Below are 16,412 nucleotides of genomic sequence, written 5' to 3'. Positions count from 1 at the left end.
ACTCCCAGAATTCCTCAGCCAGCAAAGTTGCCAAGTTTGGAGATCCCTGGCATAAGGCATAGACGAACAAAGACATATTCGCTGGCTGAAAATGGAGTGACTGAAAGAAGGAATGGTGTGATACAGACCATGAAGGACACATTGCTTACTGATGCAGCATGAGTAAAATATACTGGAGGAAAGCCACGAAGACAGCAAATTACATAATTAATAGTATATGGAATGTGGCAATAAAGGAAATGCCATATTTCTTTTTGAATGGAAGGAAACCCTCCTTGGCTCATCTAAGGACATTTGGCAGTTATGCCTGGGTGCATATTCCAAAAAGCACCAGGAGAAAAAAACAAAAATAAGCCAGGAAGCTTAGGTTTGTTCGGTAGGAGCCAGGATCCAAAGAGGTTTACAGATGGAACTAGAAAGGTAGTGATTTCAAGATTACTAGTTTAGCAGAGCAGAATAATTGGGATAGGGTCCATGCTAATCATGAGGTGTTCATGCCAATGCATAGCATTAGTTTACTGGAAGGCAGCTTGATAAAGGAGAGACAGGAAAATGGGTCAGAAGTAGATATAGAAGAGGATAGACATGCAATAAAAAGTGAAAGCACAGAAACACAGGAGCAGATAATACCAAGGAGATCTGAAAGGAGTAATAAAGGTATACCTCCTGAGCGGTTCACTGCAAGTGAGATTAGAATATACGGTGTTAGATATGAACCCCAAAATTACCAGGAGATGTTATCAATGCCTAAGGTAGAACAAAAAAAATGGAAGGATGCTATGGACACGAACAATGGAACTAGGACTGTGGATAAAGCTACCCAATGACCTCACATTAAAATGCTATGTAGATAGTGACTGGGCAAATGATATACAGGATGTAAAATCAAACAAAAGGGTTTGTAGTATTGTTTGCTGACACTGTAATTGGATGGAAATCCAGAAAACAACCTTCAGTAGCACTCTACTGCTGAAGCAGAATCCATTCTGAAGTGTGTTCAGAAATAACCTGGTTATGTACAATTATTAAAGGATGTATATGTGTATGTAAAAGATGCTGTACCAGTATTTGAAGACAATGTTGCATGTATAACAATGGCCACAGGAGATCGCATTGGAAGCAGGGATAAACAAGTAGACATTAAGTACTGTAATGTTAGGGAGGCTGTAAAGGAGAAACTGATAAGATTACAGCATTGCTCACAATGTCTACCGAACAATTTTGAAAAAGAACTAAGCTGGAGTCACATAAGCTGCTCAGCTAAAATGTTCTTGAGCTTTTTGGGGTTTGAACTGTGAATATAATTCATAAGAAGCTTTGCCCAATGTGTGAGTCCAGCCAAATAGGACTATCATGTTTTCTTAAACTTACTTTATATATTTTCTTTAATTTTAATCTTCAAGCTTTTCGAATCTTATTTTATAATTTTTCCAATGATCTATTTCTTTAAATCCTTAATACATTATTATATATCTTCATATTTATTATATTTTATCTTCTTATTGTGTCAGGTCTCCAATTTACTCATCTATTAATTCATCATTCCAGCAATTCACACATTGTCAACTTAGTAACAATAATAATAAGAAAAAGTAACAACAACAATACAACACTCCTATTTGCCAATTCCAAGGTGCTATCCCTGTGGTTAAACATATCACATAATTGATCCCCCCTTAGATTCCCATAATTTAACTTTTTTAACACTTTAACACTTTAAAAAAGAAGAAAAAGACACAATAATAATTTTCTAATAGTTACTACATTACACATATCTCTTTTAAATCTGGGTCTGCAAGTTCCCTTTCTCATTACCTTAAGGATATAACTAGATTATATATATATATATATATATATATATATATATATATATATATATATATATATATATATATATATATATATAAACGAATCCCATCATTTCATAAGAACTAATATTGTTTCCCCTTTAACTTTACTCCTACTCTGTTTGCCACAACTTATTAATTCACTTAGTATTATTGATATCTTTATTCTAATTACCTCTCTTAATTTCACAATATAAAGTGAGAAGAAGCAAACAATCACTACAATAGCAAAACAATATCAATCCTCATCTCCCATTTTAGTACTCTATATTCCACTGTTTATCATTTCTTATGTTGTTGCTTATTAATTCTTAATATCATCTCATAAATAGAAAAAAAAAGCAAGCAATCACAGTGGTAACAAAACAATATCAGTCCCTATCTCCCCTTTTAATAATCTATATTTCTTTATTTTCTAAACAATATTATCATTTCTTATTTGTTTAAACTAGTCTTTATACTCTTGCAGAACCCTCTTCTTTATAATTTTCAATCAGCCATTATCTGTGCCTTTTGATTAAATAATTCCATTTCATTGTTATGTGCTTGCCATATTCCTTTCTTTCCAAATCCTGTTTCATTCTTGCCTTTTTTTATTACTCCAATTTCTAGCTCCCTTCTTTTCCATTACTCCCCCCTGAAGTTTCCTTTCCTGCTGTTTCCTTTTCTTTTGTTTAGTTTTTAGAATAAACCCCTTTTTAATTACGATGTTGAACCTCCTATTATTAATTCTATTTCTATTTCTCCTTTGCTTAAGTTTCCATTAGTTCAAGTGTTCATTTAAGATGGCTACTTCTTGCATTGATTTCTCTTCTTGATGTTGTTCTTGGTATTTTGAAACCTCCATTTCCAAAAATTGCAATGCAAAACCAAATGATTTACCTTCTTTTTTTAGCATGTCTTTCATATTTTTAAGTTCCAGTTTAAGGTCAAATAACATTCCTGCCATCTTTAAACAATGTTTATAAAGGTTTTCCAGCGTAAATCTAATGGATCAAAGTTTTAAAATAGAAAGTGATATTTATAAACAATTCCCTTCTTCATTAGATGGCACTCTTTGCTGTGTTTGAAGTCAATTCTTCTCCTTTTTCCCCTCCTTCACTCATTCAAAGATTTTAAAGTTCTGGTATCAGTAAATCCAAACATTAATTTTCAAATTTTATTTTCCACCTTGACACAGTCCAGTCCAGCTTTAATAAACTTGTTTGGTGTCAGGGTTGTATATTTAATTATTTCAAAGACAATTTTTTTCTTCCGGCTTCTTCCTTTTCAGTATAAAGCCACTTCATCTGTCAGAATTTTTTCTTAATTTCTTTGTCTGCCACTTAAATCCACTTTCATAACGATTTTAAAAGATTTCAAAACCAGCGGACCTTATATCAATATTCTCCTGGTTTCTATGCTGTCCTCTTTTTCATCTCTCCTCCTGCACAAACTTATTCCAGCAGTCTCTTCCCCTTCAGGGTGGCCATATTAGACCATGGCTTCAGATGTCTTCAGGAGGGAGTGTTTGCCAAGCCAGGGAGGGGATCAGCGGCTCCCCTCTACCTGGCCGGCGGTCTCCCCTTTCCTCCACCGCCCCTACGCTTCTGCCCCAAATCTGGATGATCGGGACTCTCCGACGAAGAAGCATGGACCAAAGCCACAGATGATCGTGGCAAAGGTCCGCTTTGAGGAAGTTCAACCGGAAGTACCTGATTAGTGTACTTTTAAAGTGACAAGTTTCTATTCTATTCTATTTTTCTTATTCAATTTTTTTCAATTCAGCTTTTTTTCTATCCATTTTTTTCTACTCTATTTTTATCTATTCTAAATCCAAGTTTTATTTTTAAAAAATGATATTTGGGAAGCAGGAAGCTTATTCTGCAAATTATATTATATTCAAAAAGTCACCTGTAGTGCCGAGTTAATGTTCTTTGGTTCTTCTCCAAAATCTGACATATCGTTTATTGAATATGTAAATACTGTAATCAGAGAGAAAAATATATTTTAGGATTTTAGGCCTACCTGCCTAAGAACATCACCAATTGTACTACTATTATGTTTTCACTTCATTTTGTCTTTGCATGCAAGGATTTGTAACTTTCACTCCTACTATGATGCCCTTCCTAAGGGTAAACCACCAATGTCCCATACTTCTATTTCCATCTGTGAATTTTTTTTAAAGATAGAGTTGAAAGCCACGATCATTAATTCCATTATTGGTATTAAAAAACTTCACTTTTTAAATAGTCCCACTTATTCTTTAACTGAAGGGAAAGGTATGGGAAAAATGTAAACAAAGTACAAAGATTTTATATTCAAATATTTTGTTCTGTTATGTATCTTTCTCACTTTTCCTCCTGACATATGACTTCTAATATATTAATTACCATCAATATTCAACAATTCTGTTTTTAGAAATTTAACTGTTTTTCTGGAACTGATAATGCTCACATGAATATCAATTGTTACCAAGTATCAATTGTCACCAGACAATGGTACTTTCCTGGGAACCTGAGGTGGATAACTCTATCTCATGGTGATCATTCTATCTCTTCCTTAAGTTCTATAAATGCTTGGTCCTTGGCAACAATGCCATATTCCATATTAGCATAGGACAAAGCCTAAAAACTGCCTTATAAAATGTATGTACTTGATTTTTAATCATCTATCACACCTTGCATGGCAACAAAGGAGGGCCACAAACTGGCACTCCCTCCCTCTCATCAATACCGACTGCAACTGGCTCTGGAGAAAGGAGGAGAGCCAGCACAATACAGTGCCACCCATCTCTAATTCTGGGTTTATTCTGAAAATTGGGGGTGGATGATACTGCATTGTGCTCTCTTCCTTTCTCTGGAAACAGTTTCAGTCAGTGTTGATAGAAGTAGAGACTCCTCTACTTTATGGGGTATCTCAGGGTTCAATTCTTTCTCCCCTTCTATTTAATATAAGGCTTCTGGGTGAGGTGATTTGAGGTGATTTGATACGATCAGTACACAGATGCCTCCCAGGTTTGTATCTCCACACTAGACCATTTGACTGATACTGATCCCGGTGTCTGGGACTGGATGGATGCTCAATCTTAGCAAGATGGAATTGATGTGGGAATTTGGGCCCCCTGGAGACAAGGCTCTTTCATCTTTGGTCCTGGATGGGGTTTCACTGCTCCAGACAGACCTAGTACACAATCTCTTGCACAATCTCTTGGTTCTCTTGGACTTGTGACTCCTATTCAAAAAGCAGCTGGGAGCTGTAGCTAGGAGAGTCTTTGCACATCTTTGGGTCATGTGTCAATTGCACCTATACCTGGACTGAGAAGCCCTGCCCTTGTAACCTCTAGGTTAGAGTACTGTAACATGTCGTACATGAGGCTATCTTTGAAGACCATTCAGAAATTTCAGATGGTGTGGAATGTGGCTGTATAGATAGCAATGATACTATCTAGTAATGATAAATGGTACACATAACACCACCCCCTGCATGAGCTGCATTGGTTATTTCTGTGTTCTTGGTGCAATTCAAGGTGCTGATAGTTACCTTTAAAGCCCTTCATTGTTTGGGACCATGGTAATTGAGAGACTGCCTTTTTCCAAAGGCAACCTGTCCAACCAACGACATTCAAGGACCTTGGAGTACTCACCTCTAATGATCTAAGTGCCAGAGCCCACTGTAACAACATAGCTAAAAAGGCATTAAGAGTTGTTAACCTAAACCTGCATAGTTTTTTCTCCAGTGATATTGTATATTAACTAGAGCATACAAAACATTTGCTAGATCAATTCTTGAATACAGCTCATCTATCTGGAATTCGCATTGCATATCGGACATTAATACAATCGAGAGAGTCCAGAGATATTTCACAAGAACAGTCCTCCATTCTTCTACTTGCAACAGAATACCTTATGCCACCAGAGTTGACATTTTAGGCTTAGACAACTTAGAACTATGCCATCTTCGGTCTGACCTAAATGTAGTACATAAAATTATCCATTGCAATGTCCTACCCATCAATGCCTACTTCAGCTTCAACCACAACAATACACGAGCACACAATAGATACAAACTCAAGGTAAATCATACCAACTTGATTGCAGGAAATACGACTTCAGCAACAGAGTGGTCAATGCCTGGAATACACTATCTGATTGTGGTTTCTTCCCCAAACCCCAAAAACTTTAACCTTAGACTGTCTACTATTGACCTCACACCATTCCTAAAAGGTCTGTAAGGGGCATGCATAAGCGCACCAACGTGCCTACCGTCCCTGTCCTAATGTTCCCTTTTATTTGTATCCATTTCATGTATTAATAATCATGTTTATACTTATATTTGTTACCTAATACATGCTCGACAAACAAATAAATAAACCAGATCAAGTAGAATGAGCATGCAGCCAGAGTGACAGCTGACACGGATCAAAAGATGAGCTTTTTCACAGGAGCCCTACTCTATGGAACATCTTCCCTTCAGAGATTAATCTGGCCTCAACCTTGTTAGCCTTTCATAAGATCCTGAAAAAGTGGGTATGTCCCATGCCTATGTGCTGAATGTGTTAAGAGTCCCATTTCCTGGCTGTATTGCTAACTGGCCAAGTATCTTCACATGTACCCTTCAATACACTTGATATCCTTAATTAATGTTTTTGTGCTCTGTATCAGAATCCTTGGGAGCACAACACAAAAGGTTTGGTGTTATCATAGTTTTGCAGGCAGCATGGGAAATTTTCTAACTGCCAAGAGGAATGTTTTGGAGGAGTTTTGGAATATATATTTTTTATGCTGATCTTCTGACTAGATCAAGTAATGATCGTACTGTTCCTATTCTGGTGAGGTTTGTTGGGAAACACAGATAACTCCATCAACATCCTTCCTGCACTATGTAAAATTGTGTATATCTCACAGATCTTTTTAAACATGGAAAACTTGAATGTTAAATATGCTGTGATTTTTATGTGATGTTTATGATTTGCTGGCAGCGTACCAAGAAACACATCATACTTATTAAAAACTGTGGGAAGTAGTAGGGAGCAAATAGTAGCTGCCTCCCCAATATCTGTTTGCAGCTTCTGACATTAATCCCAGAATAGGATTTCTATTTCAAGACTCTGAGATAATCTGTGTTTTAGCTATATGATAGCTTGCACTCACCGCTATTGCTGCGTTGCCTATTTAGGTCAAACATATTTCCAAGGCTGCCTCTTTCTTCGGGAACTTCTGCCAAATCTGATGTCTGTAATAGACAAAAAGGCAACATAGTGAAAATTAGTGACAAGGTGAAGAAAACTGAGATCAAACATTGCAAACAAGTTGATGATGGTAGTGAGAATATGGGAATTAGAATGAAGCTTCGGTGCTGCTTTTGCTATATTATCCAGAGGCAATTTAAATCCTCAATGGAAGCAATATGGAGGATAATTTGGTTTCCTAGATGTTAAATGGAGTGCAAACATATTTTCTTATTTAGACCAGAAAAGAAAAAGACTAAGTTTTTTTAGAGCTTCCATGTGAAGTAGGTTAGATCAGCCTTCCCAAATATACTATACACTCAACATACTAAGGGTCAACTCATATAATTCCCTAATAAGCATAGCTATTCAAACAAGAGGAAGACATTGTATTTCCTTTAATGCAATGCTTATGTTTCTACAATTACTTAACTGAAAGTGAAAAGATGCATTGTTAGAATCAGGGGTGGGCTGCTGGGGGCTTGCAGGGGCTCAAGCGATCCCCTAGCTAAGAATCTGGGGGTTCAGCGAGCCCCCAAATCCCACTCCTGGCTGGCCCCGCCACGGTCACCGGAGCCTTAGTGCAGGAGCGAAGCAGCCCTGCATCTACCTTGGTGCCATGTTTGTGTGTAAGGCAGCCTTCGCTTCCTGTCGCACAGAGGGGAGGGGAGAAAGATGAGAGAGAGAAAAGGGAATTCTCCCCTTTTCTCTCTCATCTCTCTTTCATGAACGCATGCGCGCGCGCACACACACACACACACACACACACACACACACACACAGAGAGAGAGAGAGAGAGAGAGAGAGGATACCCTCCTGGGCTGGGATCACAGTGGCGGCAACAATGACTCCTCCTCCTCCCGCTGCTGCCACTGTGCACTCACGTCAGTAGCTGGCCGCACTGTGCAGGAGAGCCAGAGCTCTTCCCTCATTGCATTCGGCAGAAGTGGCAGCTGCTCCTCCTTCCTGAGCTGACACGAAGCTGCCCATGACCGGCAGCTTTTTGTGATTCTACGTACTTTGCTGGCAGTTCAGCGCTAGCCACAGTCCCCTTCGTGTTAGCTCAGACAAGAGAGAGAAATGAGAAAATGATGGAGAGAGACAATGAAAGAGGAAAGAGAGAAACAAATGAGAGAGAGAGAGAAGGGGGAGAGGGACACAGAAATGAGAGCTGAGGGGAGAGAATGAGAGGGGGAAAAGAGAGGAAAACAAATGAGAGAGAGAAGGAAGAGAAAGAAAGAGGGAGAACAAAAAGAAAAAAACAAAGAGGCAGAGAAAGAGAGAAATGAAAGAGAAAAAAGAAAAAAGAAAGAAAAAAATGAGAAAATGATGGAGGCAGAGAATGAGAAAGAGGAAAAAGAGAAACAAATGAGAGAGAGAAGGGGATAGGGAGAGAAATGAGAAAGCTGGAGGGAGAGAATGAGAGAGGGGGAAATAAATGAGAGGGAAGGGGAAAAGAAAGGAAGAAAGAAAAAGAAAGAAGAGAGGGAGAGGGGGTGGAAAAAGAAAGAAAAACAGAAATGAGGAGGAGGGAGGGAGGGGGACAGAGAGAGAGAAAGAGGGAGACCCATTTCCCACAGAAAACACCAGGAACAAAAAATCCTGGGTAGGCATGGCTGGAGGGGTCATGTGACTGGGTGGGAGTGGCATTGAATTGGCCATGCCCACCCAGGCAGTCATTAGGGCAGAGAGCCCCTTGCTAAAAAAATGTGAAGCCACTCCTGGTTAGAATTCAATATGCTTTTGGTTGCTGTACTGAATCCTGATGATGGATACAGACGCCATTATAGTTGTATCATATTTACTAAATCCCTATTTGGAATCAAGTAGCTTAATAAAGAATTTAGTCTATTCTGCTCCAAGTAAGTATGAATGCAATTGACTATGAAATAACATAATCCATTTCTTCATTTGCACAATATGGTTCTTACCCATCCCAGATTTTATTTCATAATGCTTGACTTTCCTCTGAGAGTTTTTTTTAAACAAATGGCTATCAAAAAATATAAGACCGGATCTCATCTGGGGGAGACACAGTAGGAGATCCATGCAGAGAGTGATAAGGACAGGGCGAAGATTATAGGCAGCTTGCTTCCCATTATTCAGGATACTACTTATAAGTGCTATGCACTTAGAACTCAAAGCATTGTTAGAGATCCCATACACCCTCTTTACAGTCTGTTTTTGTTGCTCCCCTCTGAGAGGAGGTTTCTAAGTATCTATAGCAGGACTACTAGATTTGATGAATGAGTAGACAACTTGCCGGGTCATCCTTTCAGAGATGTTTGTTGCCTAAACAGAGAAACAGAATGACTATCGGTTGAGTAGAACTACAGAATGACAAGCAGTGGGAATGAGAGAGACTTCTGACTTCTTGCTGGCATCCCCAGCAAGTTTTTTTTGTGGGAAACTAGCAAAGAGTATCACAAATCTTCCTTTGTCCCTCCCTCCAATTCCCACTTGGAAATTTTTTAATAAAAATAATAACGTCCTGTAAGCCGCCTTGAGTCACCATGGCAATATAAATTCAATAAACAAACAAACAAACCAACCAACCAACAAATAAATAAATATTATTGATGAACCATAGTGGGTGCAATTGGATCACCAATTCTTTTTTAATTTTAACTATTGCACAACATTATTGTGTGGAGAAAGGAAGAAAAAGAATGAAAAAAAAAATTACTGCCATAAACAACCTGAAACAATGTGGAAAAATAACATACTAAATATACTAAATTCTAAGTTCGAATAAACTGAAGTTCATGAGTATGTGGGTGTGTGTTTGTGTGTTTTTCAAAATGACTGTAGTACTAAAAACTACACATTTCATGTGTCATCTGGTATTTCACAGTCTGATTTGACAAGAGGTAAATCCCACAATGTCTTGGCATTAGAAACTTACACCCACTCTCCATCTGATCAAAATTTCAAGGCAAGCTGACATTATGTTCAATATTTTTGTGCTTGAGTAATCATTTATTATTTAAGAGAATACTGTACTCATTTGGCATGAAATACACTTAGGAAAATCTGATCACTGAATGAATTGCAGAAATCAAAGAAAAGGAGAAAAACATTAGGAAAAAAAATTCTTCTGTTTTTTTTAAATATGACAATGATAGGGTTTGATAGATCACTAGACAAACTATGACCTTTTAGGTTATTATTTCAGAGATATTTGCTTATTAGCTATCCCAATGCATTCAACAATGGCAGAACTTATACTATAATTGAAAAGTTCTTAACAATTCAGAGATACATTCAGAGATGAATGCATAGCCCATATTTGAATTTTATAATTTTATAACACATTCAAACATCAGCACAGGAAATATACATTTTAATAGGGATATAAGCTCTCAAGAGATCACTCAAGGATTACTTCTTTGGAACAGCTTTAATAATGGTAATTATAGGAGAGCAGATATTGCATGGGAGATATAAGACTATATCTTACTACTGTTCTCTTACTACTAATGCATAAAACAGGAATCTTATCCAATTAGAGATGCAGGAAATTGAAGGTTTCTGGATGCAAATTGTGTACTATATAACTCCTCCTTCCCCTCCTCCTCCTTTTATGCCTTATGCTATCAGATTAGGTGCAAAGCCATGCTGTGAATTTCAGCATCTATATTATAATTAGATGAGAACAAAGAAGATGAGAGTTTATGGCATCTGTAGAATGTTAGGTTGCATAACTTTACATTGAGCTATTTTTTTCAGTATTTGGCAATGATACTTTGATTTTTCTAAAAGAAATTGAGAAGTATGATATATTTGGAAAGCAGAGCTCAAAGAATTACTCCAGTTTTACTTTTAACTGCTGTAAATCTTCCGTTATGCAAAAAATTGTTGGGAGTCCTAAAGAAACCCAATATAGTATGCAGGATTACATTACAAAAATGTAAACTGAAGTTATAATTGCATAATACAGATTCTCATTATGACAATCAGAATAAATACCTAAATAACCTAACCTTGTAATTGTTTTCCTCCTGAAACTGTAATTGTAAACAAGGTATCCCATTTTTTCACTGAAGTGTTAAGGACTACTGGTACTAATAGAGAACGGAAGATGCCCTAAAGATTGTATGCCCTCTTCAAAGATCAATGGAAAAGCAACCTCTTTGCATGATAATAGCATGTTGACAGTAACATACTGTAAGTATCTCTATGCTTTTCGAATATTTGCAATTCTATATGTATGATATTTTGTGTATTTGTAGAAGTAAGCATTTATAGAATTGTTGGCTGCTTCATAATTATCAGAAATAACTCTGGCCTTGTTTTTCTGGTGAGATTATTAGTATTCTAACTCAAGGAATAAATCAGGATTTCTCAACAGTTCTATTTTGTTTCTCTCTTACAAGAATTTAAAATATTTTTGTTTGCTTAGTCTAAATAGATTTGGCCAAATAGAGTTGGCTCTGGATAGGAAGGAATTTGCTTCAGAAAAGTCTATAGTTTGGGCATTTTTGTAGAATTTTTTTCACTCTGTCGGTCCCAGTGTCAGGGCTCCAAGTAATACACCCATTGCAAACAGAACTCTGAGGCAAGTTGGTTTCTCAAAGGACAGATTTATTAGGAGATATCATCTTGGCACAAACTGGTGGAAAGCCTACTCTGAATGTTCCCATACTTTCCACCACATTAAAAAGTAAAAGTTTCCTGTTTTCTTAAAACAATAAATCACATTGTCCAATCTGGATACTGGCTTGCTGCCTGGTTACGTCTCTCCTCCTCCTTTGGCCAACCAGCTAGCCATTGGAATGTCTCTGACTCATCAGAAAACTATTTTGTTTTGGCTATAAAACTCCACCTATCTCTACCCCCACAGCTACAGGCTGTGTCAGTCCGAAGCCATGTGAAAAGTAACCCTGATAGGGGAAAAAAACTCACAGAAAAAAAAACAGCTGCAGCCAGGTCAACTTCAGGCTTGACACCCAGAGAGCTCAGGATTTTAAACTTTAATTTTAAATGAGTTGTCTGTTTTTGTTTTACTTGCTGTCTTGTATATTTCAGTAGCCATTTTCTTTTAACTCTTTTTCTTCTTCTTCAATTTTCCCCATATTTCTATAAAGCCTTTGCACAGTCCTTTAATTCAAAATTTTCAATACTTTTAATTATTTTTCATTACTATTTCTTCTATCTTTATCCCTAATATTTATATTCTTAGCCTTCTCTTTGATCTACTGTTCTTTCCTTTTCAATATATAAAAATATAAATGTTGATTATAAAATTGAGGAAAGGACATAAAAAAGGCCAGATACTATTAGGAAAGTTTTTAAAGAAGAGAGAAAGAAATGATATAATTACAGAATTTCTTTTGGGAGAGTCCGAGCTACTTCCAATACTGCCTTTCTTGGTTTTCTGGGCCAGTGAAGTTCCAAAGCGAAGTGTTTCATACACAGGGTCAACTTTATTGCCACAGGCTGAGGGGGAAAAACAAAACATTGGTACATTTGAAAGATAAGACAGAACAAGTTCTTTCCATAAACAATGAAAAATATCATGCACCATGATAATTACAATCCAACTGCTATGACAGCATGACAAGGTAGCAACAATGTTGCATTGGAATATCTACAAGAAAAACACCTGCCTGCAAGCAAGAACTTGTGGAACCATAAATTAGACAAAGTAATAGAAAACGATGTTGTTCTGAAACGTTAGAATTCAACCAGATAAGCACTTGCCACATAACTCCATAGATTTTCAGTAAGAAAGACAAAAAGTCTGAATAGTGGACATGGCAGTACCTAGAGGCAGCAGAAGAGAAGAGAAACAATTGGAGAAGGTAATAAAACACTAAATCTATAAATAGAAATAGAACAACTATGGAAAAAGAAAACAAAGATAGTACTGATAATAATTGGCATATTTGGGTGCAATCCCAAAACTGGAACACTACTTGAACACCACAAGCATTGACAAAATCACCACCAGTCAATTGCAAAAGGCAGTTTTACTTGGAACAGTAAAACATCCTGAGACAATAGCTTCAATACCATCAAGCATCCACATCTTTCTATCCCAGGTCCTTGGAAAGGACTTGGTATGTTGAATGAAAATGCCAAATCCTGTGTAAATATCTGACTGACTGCAATAAACAGTAAAAATAACAACAGAAGCAATGTTTGGCAAAGAGTTAGATCTTAGAAGAGGGGTGTCAAACTTGATTTCATTAAGGGACAGTTCAGCATTGTGGCTGTCCTGCGGGGGCTGGGAGGAGTTGTATGACCAGGGTGGTTGCAACCGACTAGGCGTGGCCTGCGGGCACCGCAGTTTGATGTCACTCATGTAGGTGGTGCCTATGGTGCCGGATGGGATTGGGGAGAGAATCCAGGGGTCTCTGTTGGGTGGGGCAGTGGGTGGTGAACTCATCCTGTGAGAGGATGAGGAAAGACGAGACAGGGGGCAGGGCAGCTACAGCCAGAAACCTTCAGACCACAAGTTCGCTGCCCTTTGTACACGGGGGGGGGGCAATGATTTCTGGTACACGGAGCCCACTGCTACCACTGGGCTGGCTGTCCAAGCAGCAGGCAGAGGTGGGGGCAGGAATGTGATGTGGACTGCTGGATATGCTTATTCCATCCCACTGTCTGTTTTGGCTTGTGGGTGGAGAGCAAGTTGCCGATGATCATCTTCTTCTCAGCTCCGTTGTAGGTCTTCCCCTTGGCCTACACATGGAGTCTTTTCCCCTTGTGTACCCGATGCACCTTGGCCTCACTGTGGGCTGCCGCTATCACCACTCAACAGACCCATCCAACCCGAATGAGATGAAGTGGCAAGCTAAAAAGGCCAAACAAATGTGGTAGAGCATGCTCAGACCCAGCAAGCAAAAGATAGCCACTATGAATGGGAAAAGCCATATCCCCTATCAGCGCCATGGCCATCCAGGGCCTGCAGAGATGAGGGGAGGCATGCGATCCCAGTTGGGCTTGTGCAGCAATGGAGATCTGGCTTTCCCCACTCACAGTGGCTGTCTTTTACCTGCTGGGCCTGGGTATGCTCTACTACCTCTACTCGGCCTTTCTAGGTCTCCGCTTCACCTCCTTTGGGCTGGAAAGGCCTGGTGCTCCAGGCAGTGCTGGCAGGGGTCTAATTGACCTGTGTGAGCTGCTGGTGGCCTTGGTGGTGGCAGCGCCCTACAGCTGTGCAGAGGTATGTCAGGTATGCAAGGGAAACGTTCTCCACATGTGGGCCAAGGACAAGGCCCACGAGGGGGCCAAGATGGCTGAGGAGATGACCAGCACGAACTTGCTCTCTAACCGCAAGCAAAAACAGTACGCGGGCCGATGGTGTCTGGCAACAGCTGCCCCACCCCCTGCCTCACCTTGTATTAGTTCACAATGGTGGCAGTAGCCACAAGCAGAGGTGCAGGGGCGAGGCATGCAGTCTGGCCTGCTGGATGCTCCAGGCAGCCACCTACCTCATTCCAGCCACATGGAATGGAGCAGGTGTGTCTGGTGGCCCACATCATGTGTCTCCCCCCGACTCGACCTGCTGCCGGTGCTGCCACCACTATACCTGCTTCTTGGAGTGCCAGCTATGGAGCCCTTGCTGCTGGACACCTCTCCACACACAAACCTGAAAGGGCAGAGACGCCGGTGTGGGTGCAGCACTTATCTTTAACCTGGTGGCATCTACACAAGGATGGGATGGGCCAAGGCAACCCTGGCCCGATGCCTCCTGTGTCATGTGCACATGCAAGGATAGGGTGGGCCAGGCCTGTGCACATGTGTGCCTGCCTCCTCCTATGTGCACATATGCCTACTGGGATAGGGTAGGCTGGGTCTGTGCATGTGTGTGCCTGCCTCCTCCTGTATGCACATGTGCATACCAGGATGGTATGGGTTGGGCCAAAGTGATGCGGTCTGGCCCTTTATAGTTTCCAGGATGGTGACATGGGCTGGATCCAACCAAATCGTGGGCCGAATCTGGCTAGTGGGCCTTGTGTTTGACACCCCTGTCTTAGAACAAAGCCTCCAGACATCATCCTCCATGCTTTATCAACTGCTTATTATTTATGGAAGATATGTTGTCACACTGGAACTACTCTCAGTTTTATGACCAGATGAAAAAGATTCTAGAAAAAAATGGAGCAAGTTCACTTACGCAAAGATTCTATGCTGAATGGAGAGGAATCTGAAACATTAATAGAGCTACTATTGGACCACTACAGTAGAATTCTTCCCATCTCGCTGCAAGATTCTGTGACACCATAGCCATTTCTTCTTTGATTGTTGAAGAAAACAGAAGTTCATCTAGTAGCCAACATTCCCCCCAAAAATCTTCCTATTCCTATAAGATGCCTATTTCTGGTGGTAATTTCTACGACTCTCAACAATTTTATATTTTTTTGACCTGCAATTCCTGGCCTTTTAATCCATGATAGTAATGACATAGCAAAGGGCTGGTCAGCTAGCTAATCTGTTGCATACTGCTGCCATTGTTGCTTCATGCCATTGTTGCTCCATTGATGATATGTGAAATCAATCAGTGAAGGAGATAAGTAGGAAGGCAAACAGTCTGTGCTCTTGTTGGGGGAAAGTGGGAAATTCTGGTAGGGAGAATCATCTTCCCTGCTCCTTGACCCCCAATAGTAACAGCAGAAACTGAGGACAGGAGGAAATGACATTGAAGAAGATGTGGAGAAATGTTCCACAAGGTAGTGTAGTAGGATAGTTAAGAGGTTCAGAAGGTCTAATTTATTTTATTTATTTGTCAAGCAAGTATTAGGTAGCAGGTATAAGTATAAGCATGGTTATGAATACATCAAATGGATACGAATAAAAAAGAAACAACAGATCAGGGACAGTAGGCACGTTGGTGCACTTATGCATGCCTCCTACAGACCTCTTAGGAAAGGGGTGAGGTCAATAGTAGACAGTCTAAGGTTAAAGTTTTTGGGGTTTGGGGAAGACACCACAGAGTCAGGTAGAGTATTCTAGACATTGACCACTCTGTTGCTAAAGTCGTATTTCCTGCAATCAAGTTTGGTGTGGTTTACCTTGAGTTTGTATCTATTGTGTGCTCTTGTATTGTTGTGATCGAAGCTGAAGTATTCATTGACAGGTAGGACATTGCAGTAGATAATTTTATGTACTATACTTAGATCGGACCGAAGGCGGCCTAGTTCTAAGTTGTCTAGGTCTAAAATTTCAAGTCTGGTGGCATAAGGTATTCTACTACGAGTAGAGGAGTGGAGAACTCTTCTTGTGAAATATTTCTGGACTTTCTCGACTGTATTAATATCCGTTATGTAATGGAGATTCCAGGCTGATGAGCTGTATTCAAGTATTGGTCTAGCAAATGTTTTGTATGTTCTAGTTAGTAGTGTGATATT

General features: G+C 39.4%; 1 protein-coding gene across 5 annotated transcripts in view; it reads right to left on the bottom strand.

The window, feature by feature from the left end:
- The window catches only part of STAC (SH3 and cysteine rich domain), a 204,331-nt gene that overhangs the window by 24,362 nt on the left and 163,557 nt on the right, over positions 1-16,412 (bottom strand). For all 5 annotated transcript variants that reach the window (XM_026679525.2, XM_087948050.1, XM_087948051.1 and 2 more), the window contains exons 5-7: positions 12,380-12,495; positions 6,980-7,061; positions 3,741-3,811 (exon numbers count right to left, since the gene is read on the bottom strand). In XM_026679525.2, the coding sequence (XP_026535310.1) occupies positions 3,741-3,811; positions 6,980-7,061; positions 12,380-12,495 (269 nt within the window). The remainder of the gene's footprint in view (positions 1-3,740; positions 3,812-6,979; positions 7,062-12,379; positions 12,496-16,412) is intronic.

This window comes from Notechis scutatus, chromosome Z, assembly GCF_049901735.1.
Source record: "Notechis scutatus isolate UNSWTSFEM ecotype Mainland chromosome Z, rNotScu1.2, whole genome shotgun sequence".
NCBI lineage: Eukaryota > Metazoa > Chordata > Lepidosauria > Squamata > Elapidae > Notechis > Notechis scutatus.
Note: the sequence above shows the minus strand (reverse complement) of the source record. Positions and strands in the feature narration are given on the sequence as shown.